At 56.4% G+C, this 15,229-nt stretch overlaps 3 protein-coding genes across 12 annotated transcripts in view; 1 reads left to right on the plus strand and 2 right to left on the minus strand.

The window, feature by feature from the left end:
- Positions 1 to 633: 633 nt before the first annotated feature.
- Positions 634 to 6,047, minus strand: CENPO (centromere protein O). Of its 2 annotated transcripts, none has more exons than XM_075750310.1 (7): positions 5,870 to 6,047; positions 5,331 to 5,567; positions 4,686 to 4,855; positions 4,217 to 4,328; positions 3,342 to 3,601; positions 2,795 to 2,966; positions 634 to 1,433 (listed from the first exon to the last, which is right to left on the minus strand). In XM_075750310.1, exons 2-7 carry the CDS (start codon positions 5,359 to 5,361, stop codon positions 1,309 to 1,311), a joined length of 870 nt encoding a protein of 289 aa, XP_075606425.1. In that variant the 5' UTR covers positions 5,362 to 5,567; positions 5,870 to 6,047; the 3' UTR covers positions 634 to 1,308. The 2 variants fall into 2 exon arrangements, with proteins under 2 accessions (XP_075606425.1, XP_075606427.1); XM_075750312.1 differs by having other exon boundaries at positions 4,217 to 4,309; positions 4,670 to 4,855.
- Positions 6,033 to 7,356, plus strand: PTRHD1 (peptidyl-tRNA hydrolase domain containing 1). The gene is made up of 2 exons (XM_075750313.1): positions 6,033 to 6,257; positions 7,033 to 7,356. Exons 1-2 carry the CDS (start codon positions 6,051 to 6,053, stop codon positions 7,201 to 7,203), a joined length of 378 nt encoding a protein of 125 aa, XP_075606428.1. The 5' UTR covers positions 6,033 to 6,050; the 3' UTR covers positions 7,204 to 7,356.
- Positions 7,357 to 9,583: 2,227 nt separating this feature from the next.
- Positions 9,584 to 15,229, minus strand: part of NCOA1 (nuclear receptor coactivator 1) — a 182,381-nt gene continuing 176,735 nt past the window's right edge. For 6 of the 9 annotated variants that reach the window (XM_075750318.1, XM_075750322.1, XM_075750314.1 and 3 more), the window contains 5 exons: positions 14,316 to 14,715; positions 13,312 to 13,486; positions 11,993 to 12,176; positions 11,075 to 11,164; positions 9,584 to 9,919 (listed from right to left, as the gene is read on the minus strand). In XM_075750318.1, the coding sequence (XP_075606433.1) occupies positions 9,752 to 9,919; positions 11,075 to 11,164; positions 11,993 to 12,176; positions 13,312 to 13,486; positions 14,316 to 14,715 (1,017 nt within the window). In that variant the 3' untranslated portion in view covers positions 9,584 to 9,751. Of the gene's footprint in view, positions 9,920 to 10,009; positions 10,067 to 11,074; positions 11,165 to 11,992; positions 12,177 to 13,311; positions 13,487 to 14,315; positions 14,716 to 15,229 lie in introns of all 9 variants that reach the window. The other 3 variants (XM_075750321.1, XM_075750320.1, XM_075750319.1) reach the window with 3 other exon arrangements.

Consider the following 15,229-nt stretch of genomic DNA (forward strand, 5'->3'; position numbering starts at 1 on the left):
AGCAAGGCAGGGCTCTGCCTCCCCTCAAAGGGAAGGTCCGCAAGGTGAGGGCAGGGACTGACACAAAAGTCTGTCCTCAGGCACACACGAGGCACCCAAAAGCACTTTTTCCTCTTTCCAAACATTTTTCACAGAAAAAAATGCAACCACAGAATTAAAAGCCATGTGGGACAGTGAAAATGCCTTTTGGCGGTGCACAGCTGCCATCAGCAGCGGATATTCAACAGCCAAACGCGAGCAAACGAGCGCGTGCTTCCCCTGCGAGCACCCCACGGGCTGTCAGCGCCTCTAAAGCGGCTCGAGCTGCGAGGTGTCAGCCTCACAAGCAGCTCTGAACGTTGGGGACAGGAATCACCACCTGGAGCTAGGACACTCGAAAGCCGGGTTACATATAAACAGGGTGTCCAGTTCAATCTGGACAAGGAGCTCTAATGATTACAGAAACAATTTAAAAAAATTATAAAAGTGCTTTCCCTGTGCCTTATCACACGTGAGACAGGCTTAAAAATGAGACAGGAGAAAATATTGTCATTTAAACCACATTTACACCCCGTTCTATTCAATTAAACCACATTCTAAGGCTAAAGGAAATCATAAGAAAAATTATTTTAACACACCACAATTTCAGTGACGTAGAACTTTTATTAACAAGTTGTTAAAGCACTGATTTTTAAAGATTTGATCCAGACCTGAAGCACGACGATGGGACACCAGCAAATCTGCCCCACGCCTGAAGGGAAGGAAATAGCACGGGTAGAGCTACCGCTGGTGCGAAATCTTTTGGAAAGTTCAGCGTTCGCGCTCGGGGTGGGGGTTCCCACAGCCCACGGGCTGCTGCTGGCAATAACTAAACCTCACCTCTGTCCCCCAACCCCTTCCAGCTCCCAACACGAAGTCCTTTCCTGGCTGCCGTGAGAAGGGCAGAGATTATTCCGCTTGCTCCCCTCTTTTCGAGGCGCGCTGGCTAAGCGTGCAGTGCTGATCGCCGGGGCATCGCCCCCGAAGCACCAAGACCTTGACCTTTTAATAGAATTTCTCATTTCCTGCAATTGTGGAGTTTCGTGGCACCAACCGCAGAGATCAGCACTCAAACAAGAAGCACGGCGCTGAGGAAAGATTACCTGCCACAACAGACACCCGAAAGCCTCAGGGAAACATTGCTCTAAAGGTGCAAACAGGGCCAGTCGCTTCCTCGGGGGGGTTCCCGGCAGCAACGCTGCAGTCCACAGAAAACGTTTGCAGCTCCAGATCGCTCCCCGCAGGCAGGGGAGCTCGGGGAGGCGCATTACGGAGGGGAGCCAGGGTGGTTTACGGCGCTCCATCCACGCTTTCGTCAGCGCTGCTGAAGGAGCGGAAGGCTTTGTGCAGGGCCGTGCGGCGAAACAGGTCTGAGTGAGCCGCTGCCGTCTCCGCTAGAGATGCGGGAGGGTCCGCTGGCAGAGAGAAGCAAACGGATCAGCAGGGAAAGGAAAAATCATATTGCCGGCATAAAACTATTTGCGTCTCGTTCTTCCCTCGTCCCCAGAGAGTTTTTCCCTCTCGCCATTCAGTTTTTCTTCTCATAACCCTACTCTCTCCTTCCTAACCCTCCCTGTCCTGCAGCTCCCCCATGGGATTTGAACGACCGCAGAAAGCGCAAGCGCTGTAAGAAACACCGGCTGCTGAAGGGCGAGGACAGCGGGGAGCCTCAGCCACGAGCTGTTCTCTTAGCTCAGAAGACGCTGAAATTTGCGAGCAAAGGCAGAACTTTTCCCCGTAAAGGGACGGCGACTGCAAGGAAAGGAGAGGGGGAACCGGTGATATGGTACACGAGGACTCCTTCAGCCTAACCACAAGCCCAGGCGCTCGCAGAACCAGCCCGAGATGGTGACTGATGGCAGAGAGAAGAGATTATTAGTCCCACGAGACGCTCAGCATTGCGGTCAGCCTTTGCCGTACCAGGAGGACGTAGCGTTCCTGATATGGAGGAGAGGGAGCAGATGGCGTCAGGGAAAGATTTTCAGGCAGAGATCGTCGTTACAAGCATTTAGATCTTCCTTACGAGTATTTCACTGTATCTCTGACCCTTTCTAAGGGATCATAAACCTCGCTCCTCTCTACTGTCGCGCTGCAGTACATGCCAGCACACCTCACAGCAACAAGGGCCCAGACATCCCAACACCAGGCCTCAATTAATTGTTTCTCTGATTGCATTGAGAGATTCCTGATGCTGAAAGGATCGCATCTTATTTGCCTACAAGTAGCCCCCACCCTATGGAAAGATCCCGGGGCTGGGTGCCAGGTTTTCAAGGATCGGAAACAAGGCCAAGGCCATGAAGCCGACTGGAACAAACTATCACTGCGATTAAAACTGACAGCGCCCGAGTTTCTGGCTGCACTTGCTCACCCGGCTCTCCCACGCGTGCAGAGCCGTGAGACTTGTGAAAACAGCATCCGGATCCTGCTGGGACCGTGCCGGAGTCTGCGCTCCCAGTAACGCAAACCGGGAACGAGCTGCCCGTCCATCTGAAGCTTGTGCTCACGCCTTTCATTTCTCGGCCCCATCGTATTTCCCTCCCTCCAGCCACCCTGTCTTGCCAGAGATCTGTGCTCTCACGCTAGGGATGTGTTACAACTGCTTCGAGACCCAGCACCGATTGCACGCAACCCCTTGTATAGTCTTTTCTCCCACAGAAATATGACAGCTTGCTCCCTTCTGTCCCCAAACTGGAAAGGAACTCTATCCATCTGCAGAACCACAGCGCGGTCTGCCCACCCCACACCCCCAGACAGACCCCCCACACCGTCCACTTACGTGGGCAGGAAACGACGACTTCAGTGGGGAGGCTGCAACAGAGATCTCCGTAAAGCAGCCTCACCTTGAACGGAAAGGTCTTGCTTTTACTCGACACGTTGTAATTAAAGACCAGCAAGTTACACAAGGAGTTTCTCTGCAAGGTTCCTTCTATCTGGTCTGAAAAGTGTTCCTGGAGGGACGAGGACACAAAAGTTAGGAAGGGAGTCAGTGCATCACGGTAGGACTGGGAGCTCGCCGAGTGCAGCGCCCTCACCCTCTGTACCAGCCCGGCATGCCTATATGCTCTGTATGGGGCTGTACATCGAACAGCTTTGCTTTTAGCAGTAAATTTTAAATGAGCAAGACATCCAAGTACATGACACTCGATGAAACAGGCAGAGTTTATAGTCACATGATAATTTGTGAAGCTCTAAAAATCAGAACTGTGAGTGCTCCACATAAAGAAAACCGCCCACATTCCCCCCCCCAGCACTTCAGAGACTCGTAACACGAGGTACATCGAAAGGAAAAGGACGGTGAACAACATTGGTGGGGCCACCGGTACCTGTAACTGGTCTGCTTGGTACCTCCTCCCTGCGTAAGCGTTCAGGTGGTCCGACAGGACGGACAAGAAGCGCCTGATGTCCGTCTGCAAATACTTCTTGGCGATCTGCTCCAGGGGGATGAAGACGGGGACGGAGTGGCGGTGAATCCGCACTTCGGGCTTGATGAGTAGGTCCAGGCAGTAGGAATCCAAGTAGGTGCCCTCGTAAGCCGTGCTGATGCAGAAACACACTCCCCGCTTGGTCAGCTTCCCGCTGATCCCTGGGGTCAGAGAGAGGGGTTACTCAGCGCTACTCTAACTCAGCACCGCGAGGCAGCTGTGCTGGGACAACACAGGCTGCAAAAGGGGCTGCGTCCTCTTGCTCTGCTAGTTCAGGCCACTCCCTAGCAGGATTAAAGACTCGTGAGAGTGTAGAGACGTAAAAAACAACAACTTTTTAATAAAGGACCTCTAATGAATCCAAGCTGCTTAATGGTAGCTTAAATTCCCAATAATTCCAAACACGGTCCTGGCTCCGGCACGACAGGGAGAACAGGCTGCCCTGGGTGGAGGGAGGGCAATACCCAGAGGATATTTAACTGCCTTAATTCCCAAAGATTTCTTTAGGACTAAGGTAGTTATACTTTCTCCAGAATCTACACCTCAGTCTAAACAATACAGTTCAGTAAATAATAGTTCCTGCAACATCCCAGAGGCCTTCTGGGAAAGGCAGGGATTTCCAAGGTTACGGCTCTTCCAGAATTTTCAGACTCTAAAGGCTCCAAGCACAACAGCAGCAGTGTTAACAGGGAAATTACACTTCACATCAGGCTCGTTTTCCAAAATTTAGCACCATGCAGTCATTGGCAGAACACACGCAAATCTTGAGGCCTTACCTGTGAGGTAAAAAACCTGCAGCGTGGCCTTAATGCTTTTTATCTTCCACTCTAAAACAGCCTGAGCACTGCGCTGTGCTGGATCCGACATGACTCCTCTTTTCCCAAGTTGCTGCAAAAGCCGGAAGAGAAAAAAGGTCAGAAATCGCCAACATGAACATGTCACCTGCAGGAAACAGAGCCAGGCAACAGAGAAATAATAACCTGGCTCTGAAACGGCATTTCAAGTAGAAGAAGGGAGAAATGAAGCAGAAGAGGGGAGAAAAAACTCAATAAACGAGGTCAGAAATAGCAACGCAACATTCAAGCCAGTAGATCCAGCAGTTCTGGACTACACTGTACTGAAAACAGGAGACATCAGGCTTGTATGTCACTTAAAAAGGGGGAAAAAAAAAAAGATAATTGTCTCCGTATGAATAACCTCAGCAATCCACCCTGAGTGCAGGAGCACACCAAAGCTCGCTCTCACCCCCTTTTCCTGCCGTTCCACTTTAGCCCGCAGCTCATCCCTCTGGAGTCTCAGCTCCTGCACTCTCGCTTTCAGCCTGGCCAGCTTCTCTTCTTGCTGCTCCGTTTCCTCCTGCTTCACGGCTGCCTCATGAGCCCGCGCCTCCAGCATCTCCAGGTGAGCAAACACCCCTGCGAGGAAAAACACAACACGCTCCAAAATCCAGGCTGCGGTTATTAGTGGTCTGCACTGCGGTACCCAAACCAAGTAGATTTATTACAGATGCATAAAGAAACCACTGACAACTGCTTTTCTGAGGGGCAGAGGACAGGCAAACATCTGGCAAAGAGGATTTTGGGAATGTTAAACAGCGAGGGCGAGCGCCAGCAGACCCTAAACACTGGGGTGCCCTTGGAAAGCAGAGTAAGCTAGTGAACACACCAGGGCCGGTCCCAAGAGATTCCCGGTTTTACCCCCAACCCAGTGCACAGAGCAGTGAAGTGACGTCTCCGAAGCCCCCATACCCTAAACCGGCCACGAGTGACTCGAGACACGACACAGCAAGCCAAAGGGACCACTTCTGGCCCCAGGAATTTTAGGGTTCGCTCCTGAAGGACACACTTTGCGCTTGGGTAGGAAGCACACCTTGCACCCCAGGCAGCTCACCATTTAGTGAATACGCTTTCCCTTCCTCCATCTTCCCTCGTCACTCTCCTGCGAACGGGAAGGCGAATGTCAGCCCTTCCTCTGTCCCTCGGGAAGCGGCGACGCGGGGACAGCGGGCGTTCTTCCTCAGGGGACCTTCCTCTTCCTCCTGCTGCCGCAACGGGACTCCGAGAAGCGCCGAGGGCAGGTCTAACCCCCGGGCCGGCCCCACGCAGGGACAATCCCACGGGCCGATGACTGAAATGACACGTTTTAACCCACCATTTCACACCAGCCCCACACGGAAACCCCCCCGGGGAGCGCAGGCACGGACAGGATTCACCGGCCTCCGCCAGCAGGACAAGCCCGCAGAGCCGCCACCGCCCCGGGAGGGGGACAGGGAGGCACCCGGGGGGTGGCGGGGGGGGGTGTCTGGGCTCTCCCCGCACGGACGGGCTGGGCTGGGCCGCGACCCCCGGGCAGGGGGACAGGGACGAGGGGCTCTGGGCGCCGGCGGCCCGACCCAGCCCGGCCCGGATCCCACCGGCTCCCGCACTCACCATAGCAACCGGCGCTCAAAGTGCGCGCCTCAGCACCACCGGAAGGACGTCACCTCCCCTGACGCCATTTCCCTCTCCGTTACCGTTCGCCGTACAACAAAATGGCGGTGGAGGCGGCACCTCCCGATATGTGCTTTCCGGCATGCGCTTCCCAGCAGGCTGTGCGGTACCGTACGGCAGCATGGCGGCGCCCGGAGCGGCAGCGACGCTGGTGCAGTATGTGGTGCTGCGGGGGGACCTAGGCCGGCCGCCGCGGTCGTGGCCGCTGGGCGCGGTAGTGGCGCAGGGCTGCCATGCCGCCCTGGCCGCCGCCCACGCGTACCGCCAACACCCCGACACCCGCGCCTACTTGGAGATGGGCGGCGCCATGCGTACTGTCGTGCTGGAGGTATGCGGGGCAGGCTGGGAGCCGCGGGGCACGCCGGGATCGCTGCGCTCAGGGAGGGCGGGCGGCGGCCATGTTGGGGCGGGCCGGGCCCGGCGGAGCCCTGAGGGGGCGGTGAGGGGCGGTGGCTGCGGGGGCGGCCCCTCGGTCCCGGCCGGGCCAGGCAGGGAGGGATCGGCCGTGACTCGCCTTCCCCCGAGCCCGGCCTGCTCTCAAGCCCTCGGGTGTCCCTCCTGATCACCTCGCTCAGCCGCGGGGTGAAGCGCGGCTCAAACCCCCTGAGGGCCGCTGGCCCCTGCGAGGCCTCCGGTCCCGGAGCCGCCGTTACTCCCCATGAACCCGCATAACCACCCGGGGCCGCAGCAGCAGCGGCCGCTACTTCGTGAGGGGGGTTCGGGGGGTTATAGGGGCTCCCGTGTGCGGACGTGGGGTCAGGGAGAGCTGTTTTCCCTCAGCGCGCTGAGCCAGGCCAGCTTTTCAGGGAAAAACCCGTGGTTTTGAAGGTTTACAACCTGCGTCGGCTCACAACCCCCAGCTCCTACCCCCAGTGCTTGCAGAGGCCAGCGGTGCGGTCAGGGCCTGCATGAACAAAATGCGTTTTGGGTAAGCCGCAAAGCACGGGGATTGCCCATCCTGGTACCTGTGTGTGGGCAGCTGCCTGCCCCGGTCCCCGTGCTCGGCATGACCTGCCTTGCTCTGCCTCAGCCCCATGCCTCTCGCCAGGTACCCAGCGCCGCTTCGCACCCCAGCCCTCACGGCAGAGTTTGTCTCTCCCCAGGCTCCGGACGAAGCCGCCCTGACGGCGCTGGCAGAGACCCTGAAGCAGCACAGCATCGACCACCACGTGTGGACCGAGCAGCCCGAGGACGTGGCCACCTGCCTGGCACTCAGGCCCTACCCGAAGGACCAAGTGCACCAGCACCTCAAGAAATTTAAATTGCTGAAGTGAGCGTGAGCAGGCACAGGCGCCGCTCCTGGGCCAGAGCCGAGCTCGCCCCAGGTAGTCTCTTTGCGTGGTGATAGCAGTTACAGAGTGTGAAACGGCTTTTTGGTGGGGAGGATTAAATGTTATTCTGTGCAGAAGGTGGCTACGTGTTGTATTAATCCGCTCTGCCTGCAGTCAGCCTGCTTGGAGGTCGTCCCGCAGCTGGCGCAGGCGAACTTTTAGGTTCTGCCACGCTTCAAAATGTCTCGGCTGCTTTTTAGGGGCGACTTTTCCCTTGGGCAGCCCCTTGAGCTTCCCTGTCCGTCCATCCCAAGGGCTCTTTTCCCTGTGCCTGAGCTCCGTGAGCAGGGCCTGGCTGCAGGCACAGCTGTCCGGTGGCTCTGGTCCTCCCTGCGGATTTGGTGGTGGTTCCGCTGCTGGCGTGGCTGCGCTCCCAGTGCCTCTCCCACCTCCGCCCCTCGCTCCGTGATTTTATTCGCACCGAAGCGCGCGATGAAACCCTGCCAGGAACCACGCCAACAGCAGACGGCAGCATCGGCCGGCGAGCGGGACTCGCTGCAGACCTTGTCCTGCTGCGTTCTGCCTCGTTTACAGTCAAAATGTTTGAATTGAGCCACTGGGTTAACAAAAAAAAGTGCTTTGTCAGCCAGAGGTGTGGCTGCCCCACCTCTCCCCGTCCAGGTCATGCTGTTAGCGCTGCTGTCACGCCGTCTCCCACCGATTTCCCTCTCGCTGCTCTTGCCAGAGCCAACCCGAGCGGTGTTTCCACCTCGGTGTCACCAAACCCCTTTTGCCCGCAAACCCGAGCGCCGCAGCGCGAGGGTCTGGGTTTAAAGCTGCCCCCGGGTTTAATAAACCCCCCCCCGTTGTCACCGCGAGGAGCTGAGCTGCGGTGCGGGGTCCGCTCCCCTCTTCCCGGTGCCCACTGTGCCGCGCTCCAGCGGTAAATTCGGTGATCGATAACCACGCGCGCACCCTATAAATATTTTCTCTGCAGCACTTGGGGATTTACGATGCTGTTTGTGTCACCGAAACTCCGCGCGCCGGCTGATTTCCAGCTCCAGCGTAACGAACCGCGGTGACAGAGGAGTCGAGGATGGGATGACCCGCGGCTGCCCACACCTCCTGCCCCGGCAAACGACCCCGGCACCGTTCCGGCATCCCCGTCGGCACAGAAACAACGAAACGTTAGCTGGCAACTCCGGTTCTTTAACTCTTATAAATTCAACAAAGCTACACTTTTTTTTTTTTTTTTCCACACACCAGCGCGATTTTTAGAGAGGGGGGAGAGAAAATAACCCCCCGTAGCTGCCCGCACCACCCCCCCCCCAAAAATAATCAGCGGTGAATATTAAAAGCGACTCCCCCAACTAAAAGAGAAGAAATCAAATTTATACAGAGCTCAGAGCTATTTACAGTGACAGGCTTGAGGGGAAAAAAAAATAAGCTATCTCCCAACAGAGAATTCAATTATTATTATTATTTTATTATTATTCTTTTAAATAGTTTAAGCTACCTCAGCTGTTAAACACAATCAAAGCAGAAAGAACCGACTGCTTAATTTTATTTAATATTTAATCAGAAAATTTTATCTACAATAATTGACAGACCCCTCCCCCCATCCTTCCCCCTAAAAATTATTGCGGTTTTTTTTCCCCAAACTGTTCTTTTTTGTCTTTTTTTTGTCCTTTTTTTTTTTTTTTCCTCCTCCTGTTGTAATATACACATTGTAGTCCCCCTCCCTCCCCATTTCGTTCGGAGGCCTGAAACCAGCATAAAACATGGAAAAAATGGTGGGTCAAAATACTTTTTTTTTTCTTTTTTTTTTCTTTTTTTTTTCCTTTTTTTTCTTTAAAACCGACAAACTCACGATTGCTAGAAAAAGCTGATTGTACGCACAAGCGGGCTGGGGCGGAGGGGAGAGAAGGGGTTTTTGTTTAAGCGTGAATAAAAAAAAAAAAAAAACAAACCCAAAAAAACCCAAAAAACGGCTTTTCCCGCAGAAATCCAGCGCCGATCCCCTTCCGTGCCCCGTGCCGAGACGTGATCAGTGACAGATCCAGCTGAAACTGAGATTGCTCTTCCTCTTCCTCCTCCTCCTGCCGCCGCCGCAGTCCTCCAGATGCCTTCTCCCCCTCCCTGCCTCCCCGAGACACCTTCTTCCAGATTAAGAAGCCAGCAAAATGATTACAAAAATAAGAATCATCTGTAATTTTGGCTCAAGAAACCGACTGTCCCGCCTCGTCGCTTCACTGATATCCAAAGCTTTTTGTAAAAAACAAAAACAAAAACAAAAAAAAAAAAAAGGGAGGGGGGAAAAAACCGGAGGGAAAAAATCCAAAGGGAAAAAAAAGGGGGGGGAAAAAAAAAAGGAGGAAAAATCCCACCCCCCTCCCCAAAAACAAAAAAAAACCCCTTTTTGCTCCAAACACTACGAGCTGAAGAATGGCTGCGGGTTGAGATATCAAAAATCTCAGAAAAATATATAATATATATATTTATATATCTCTGTACGTCTTCTTATTTAAATTTCACATTCCTCGAAAAGCGATTATTCAGTCAGTAGCTGCTGAAGAAGGCTCTTCTGCTGGCCCGGCGGCGGCGGTTGTCCGGCGGCGTTTTTTGGATTGCCCAAAGGAGCCGGCGGGTTGAGGTAGGGATCTCCTACCAGATTCACTGTACACTGTACGTCGGCGAAGACCTGAACCTGTTGTACCTGCTGGGACACAAAAGAGAAAAGAGGATTTAGCGGAGCCGGGGCAAGGGCCGGCGGCGGCGGATCTGGGTACTACGTGAAGTGGAAACTCACTAGAGACTTCCTCTAGTCTGGAGCCACCCCAGAGAAGAACTCTTCTGTCTTCTTGTCCTATAAAAAGAAAACCGCTGCAACTCATTCGGCTCTGCGAGGTTCGTAACGTTGCTCATCCAAAAAAAAAAAAAAAAAAAGGAGGGGGGGGGGGAATAAAATGGATTTTTTTTTTTTTGTTGGGCGGGGGGGAAGCAACAACCCAAAAAAAAAAAAAAAAACCAACCAACTCCCAGCCTGGCGTCCCCCGGGTGAAGGAGGAGCCGCGGCGTGGTGGCCGTGCCGGTGGTTGTGGGGTGGCGGTGGTGGTTGAGCGAGGTCCAGCACGGCTGATCAAAATTAAGAGCTTTGGTGTGTCTTGGTGGTGCTGCCGGCGCGTCCTTACGGGCTCTGCAAAACCAAAGCTGCGCTACCGGGAAGGGGAGGCGACGCCGTGACGCCGGCCGGGTGTTGGATGAGATGGGGACGAAGCGCATCGTTGCCGGGAGCCGCAGGCATCGGCGCCGGCGGGTGGCTGGGCACACTTTGGTGCTCGGTGCCGCTCAGAGGGACGGGCAGCGTCCGGCAGCGCTGCCTGCAGGGATGGACGCTGCCCCTGCAGCCTCCCCCATCCAAATTTCCTTGCTCCGCCGCGCTTTAACGTGGCAGCCTGGCTGCACCGTGGTGGCGCAGAGGCCATCGAGCGCTCCGGTGATGGCCAAGCCTAGGAAAGAAACCCTCCCCGCTCGCTGTCAGCCCGGAGCTGGGCCGAGGGGCGTTTAACACCGACGCTCGTTTATTTTTCCAGCTCGGCCGCGACACCACCGTTCCTCGGCACCGTTCTCAGCAGCGGCGCAAGCTTTGATACGAAGAGGGCTGGCGAGCTGTGCCGGCGTCCCCAAGGGCTGGCCGTCACCCAAAGCCGCTGGGATCACGGTGGCTTCAACCCGACCCCACCAACCGGGGCCGGCCCCGGTGGAAACCAAGTGTGCCGAGCCGGTACGGCCGGGGATGTTCAGCCTTTATGGGGGGGAAGCCCGTCAAAACTCCTCGGGGTACCTGAGATGTGCTTAGCAGTTTCTTACTGACCTGCGCCCCGTCTGCTTCTGTTTTCAAAAGGTCAGTGGAGGAAAGCTGGTTGCAGTAGAGGCCCGCGGGTCTCAGCGCTGGGTCATTTACCTGTTAAAAGCAAGAGCCAGGCTCAGCCGGGGCTCCTGGACGCTGCAGGGGCACTCGCCACCCTCCCAAGCTGAGTTTGGGGGGGGGATTTGGGGAGGGGATGCTCATGGATGGGGCAGCGCTGGGGGACTGTGCTGCCGGTATCCTCCCTGCACCGTGAGCTGCAGGGTTCTGGGGCATCGGTGGGGGGAACCCAGGCTTTTGCACCATTCTCCCCACCTCCTGCACTTTTGCCTCAGGCTGCTGCTGGCTCTGGGGGCGTTTCACCCCCTCCCAAGGAGCATGAAACACCACCCCGACTGCTCGGCAAGAGGGGTAAAAGCCGCCGGCTCAGCCCGTGGACCGCAGCCAGCTCACAGGAGGGACCAACCTCCTTTGCCGAGCCCCGCGGCTTCTCCCCCGGGAGGCTGCAAGCCCCAGCCTGCAGTGTCCCACGCAAAAAACACTATGCCAGGAGCTTAATGCAGCTGAGACAAACTCCAGCAGCTAAAAAACTTGGAGGAATCTCAGTCTGGCCCAGGGAGGATCTCGCCAAAGGGCTGGGACTGTGGAAAGATCCCGTATCCAACCGTTCCTGCGCCCTCGCAGTGGGCTGGCAGCGGTTCCGTTTGTAACCGTGCATCCCTAGCACTGCGAGGGCTGGAGGTGCCAGAGATGCTTGGCATATCTCTGCACCCCTCAAGGACACACGGGACAGTGGCGATGCCAGCGGAGGCAGCCCGACCTTCGCCACTCCCCCCCTCTTTTGGACACCGGTACCCCCAGGGTACCAGAGAACCCCTGGGAGCTGTTTGACCGTCCCGGGAGCAGGGACGGTGCAGGACTGACCTGTTCCGAGCACATGGAGTTCATCCCGGGCATCTGCAGCGAGTTCATCTGCATCTGTCCGGCCATGGGGTTCATGTTCTGGACGTTGGTGTTTCCTCCCGCCATGGAGACGGTGATGCTCATGTTGTTGTACATGCCCTGCTGAGCAGGCGCCGGCTGGCTCTGCCCCGCTTGGCTGAATACGCTGAGAGAGAGAAAAAAGCATTACCCAGGTGTTACGTGGTGGTGGGAGGCACCTCCAGGTACGCGCTGAGCCCTTGGGTGACCCGAGCCGCGACGGCAGCCAGCCTGCCTCTCGGTGAACGCCGAAACTGCCCGCGGCAGAGAGCCAGCGGAGCGGACGGAAGGCCTGTAGGTCCCTGGGGACAGCAGGAGGGACCGGGAGGCGTTAGAGGTGCTGCCTGCAGCAAGGTTTCACCAGCGCGGAGGCGTGGAGGGAGGGGGCCGCTGCAGAGGCATCTCCTCTTCGCTCCTGCTGTAGCGGGAGGCTCCTCGGTGCGATGGGGTAGAGCAGGAGAGACACCAGCACCAAGAGAGGGATCAGTACGGGGCTTTGGTCTGGATTAAGGGTCAGTGGGATGCAAATGCCCGGTCTGTGTGACACCGAGTTCACCCCTTCCCGCTCCTTCCAGTGCCCTCCTCAACACCCAACCATCCCCACTTCTTCTCCAGGTGGGAGGACAGCTCTTCATCACGAGACAAGGCGAAGCATCCCACCTCCAACAGAGCTCTCATCTCATCCCACCCAGCCCAGGAAGCTCCTGCTCCGTGCTCCTGCTGAGCTACCTGCACAGAGCCGATTCACAAAGCAAGGCATCCCCCAGGTGAGCTTTTGGGGTTTGGTTTTTCCCTGTTTCTGGAGATCTGAAGCTCAAACCTGACTTGTGCAAAAAAAAGGCAACAAGTTTGGTGACTCTTCCCATTTGCTTCCCAACGTCAGAGCTGGACACACCTGAAGAGGGTCACACAGTGACCTGGGACTGCTGGTCTTGACTCAATTTATTGTCATGTTTCCTAAGGCCGCTTTCACGAGACATAATTAAGCCACTTCTTTAATTAAAAGCCAAAGACCTGCTTCATGTCTCATTCATTTAAACGCTGTGGGCTCTAGCCACCTCCCAGCTGAGGCAAAGACGAAGACATGGGTTGACGGTGACTTCTGGATGACGTGAGCTCAGCACGTGTCCTCAGCCAGGTGTCACCTACGGGCACGGCCACCCCTGCCAAAACCCTACCAGGGGACCATCACCTCGGTGTCACGTTGCCACCTTCTATCTACGTCACCCGTGCGCTCCAGGTCGCGCCCACCATGATCTTACTTGCTGTTCCCCATGGCTCCTTGCTGCCAGGTCTTCATGTCAGGCGACTGGTAGCCCGGTGTCGGCGGAGCCGGCTGCAGCATGGGGCTTTGCGAAGGCGGGAGCTGGGGTGACATCAAGGGGCTGCTGGGGCTGAGCGACGGGGCGAAGGCGGGTTCGCTTTGCTGCCCCATGCCTGGGGGAAGGAGAGACGGCGTCAGCGGTGCCAAGACCCCCGCCAGCAGCCTCCCTTCCCTCCTCCCTTGCAACCGCTGGCATCGAACCAGAACTATCATCCTTGCCTTTTGCTCTCGGGGCCTCTGGGTTTCATTTCGAGCAGCTGTATCGCTCAAATGTAAATATTTCAGGGATGAAGGAGCATCACCTCCCCCCTCAAGTAGTTTCCAACAGCAGTTGTTCCTCTTTAGCATCACACCTGGCTGGAAAATAGCCGGGTAATGGTGAGATGATGCCAAAGGAGGTTCCTGCGGGGCTGCTGCAGCCACAGCGCCGTTTCCTTTACTCATCACTGGTGTCCACCTTGCTGAGCCCTCGCACTGATGCTCGAACGCGAAGACCTTCAAGACAGTGCCCGTCTGCACACCACTCCGTGCCGGCTGACCCATCTCAAAGGGGCTCGGTGCCCACGCAAGAGGCATAAGCTGCCTGCAGCTCGTTTCAGCCATCTCAGCCAGGCTCGGGCCTTTTTCAGAGTGTATATATTTAAGGAAGTGCAATTTAGAGGTCTGCCTCGTAGTTCGATTTTCAAGGAAAGAATTAAGAAATTATTTGCCCAAATGATAAATTTATTCTTTTGGAGATTCGACTAGAAAAGGTCCCTTTGGGAGACGGAGACCAGAGACCAGACCGGTAGGCAGGTTGGGTGAGATGGCCGGGGATGAAGCCCGGGCTGTCGGGTGAGCAGGGCTGGGCTGCAGCACCCTCGGGGGTGTCTCAGCTCTGCCCTCCGCCTCTCCCTCCCCACCGCCGGACGGCTTTCCAATGCGACCAACTGCTCCACGTACCTGATCCTGAATACTGAAAGATGTTCTGCTGCATCTGTGGCGTCATCCCGGCGCCGAACTGCCCTCCGACGCCGCCCATCATCCCCCTGTTCACCATGCTGCCGCGGTTAGCCAGCGCGGCCTCGGGGTTGGATGCCAACGGCGAAAAGGGACTGGTGGAGGTGGGAGGGTTTCCTGGGGTCGTACCGTAGTTTGGGGGGTAAGGGAACTGCTGCGGGGGTGCTTGGGGCAAGCGAGCGGCTCCGATCTGTACCGGGAGCCCGGCGGAGGGAGGGAGGTTGTTTCCGAAGCTTTGCTGTCTCATCAGGATGGCTCGCTGCTGCATGAGCTGCCGCTGCCGGTGCTGCTGGCTGTAGAGCTCGCGCTGGCGCTGGGCAAGCATCTGGGCGTTGAGGGGAGGCTGCGGGGAAGGAGCGCGGTGTCCTAATTATCATTGTTACCCTCCGGTTCTGGCAAACAGCTCAAAGCTCCCCCCACCCCACCCCAGTGCAAGAGCTGTGGGTGCTCCCCGTCCCCAGCTCGGGGTGCCCGTCCTCGGTTTGCGAGGAAAGCTGGAAAACCCCTGAAATGCTGTAAACTGGCGCCTGTTTGCACCACTGCAGAGCGGAGCAGGGTGGAGATTTTAAAAGATCGGCCTCTGGACGTGCCGAATGGCAAAGCTCCAGGAGCCGGAGCATCCCCCAAGCTGGGAAAAGAGGCTCTCGGTCACCTGGCTGCCACCAACCAGCCCTCTCCTGCACGGGACCCACTTGTGCCCTCACCAGGATGCTCCTGCACGCCAGAGCCCAGGATCCCTGACCTCGACTCTTTCGGCTACGAGCTGTTTAACAAAAACCAACCAACCCATCCCACGAGCTTTTCCGTCACCACGGGCTCGTTCCCCATATGGCCGAGCCAGATGTGTTGGAATTAAT

This window comes from Balearica regulorum, chromosome 3 (genome assembly GCF_011004875.1).
Source record: "Balearica regulorum gibbericeps isolate bBalReg1 chromosome 3, bBalReg1.pri, whole genome shotgun sequence".
NCBI lineage: Eukaryota > Metazoa > Chordata > Aves > Gruiformes > Gruidae > Balearica > Balearica regulorum.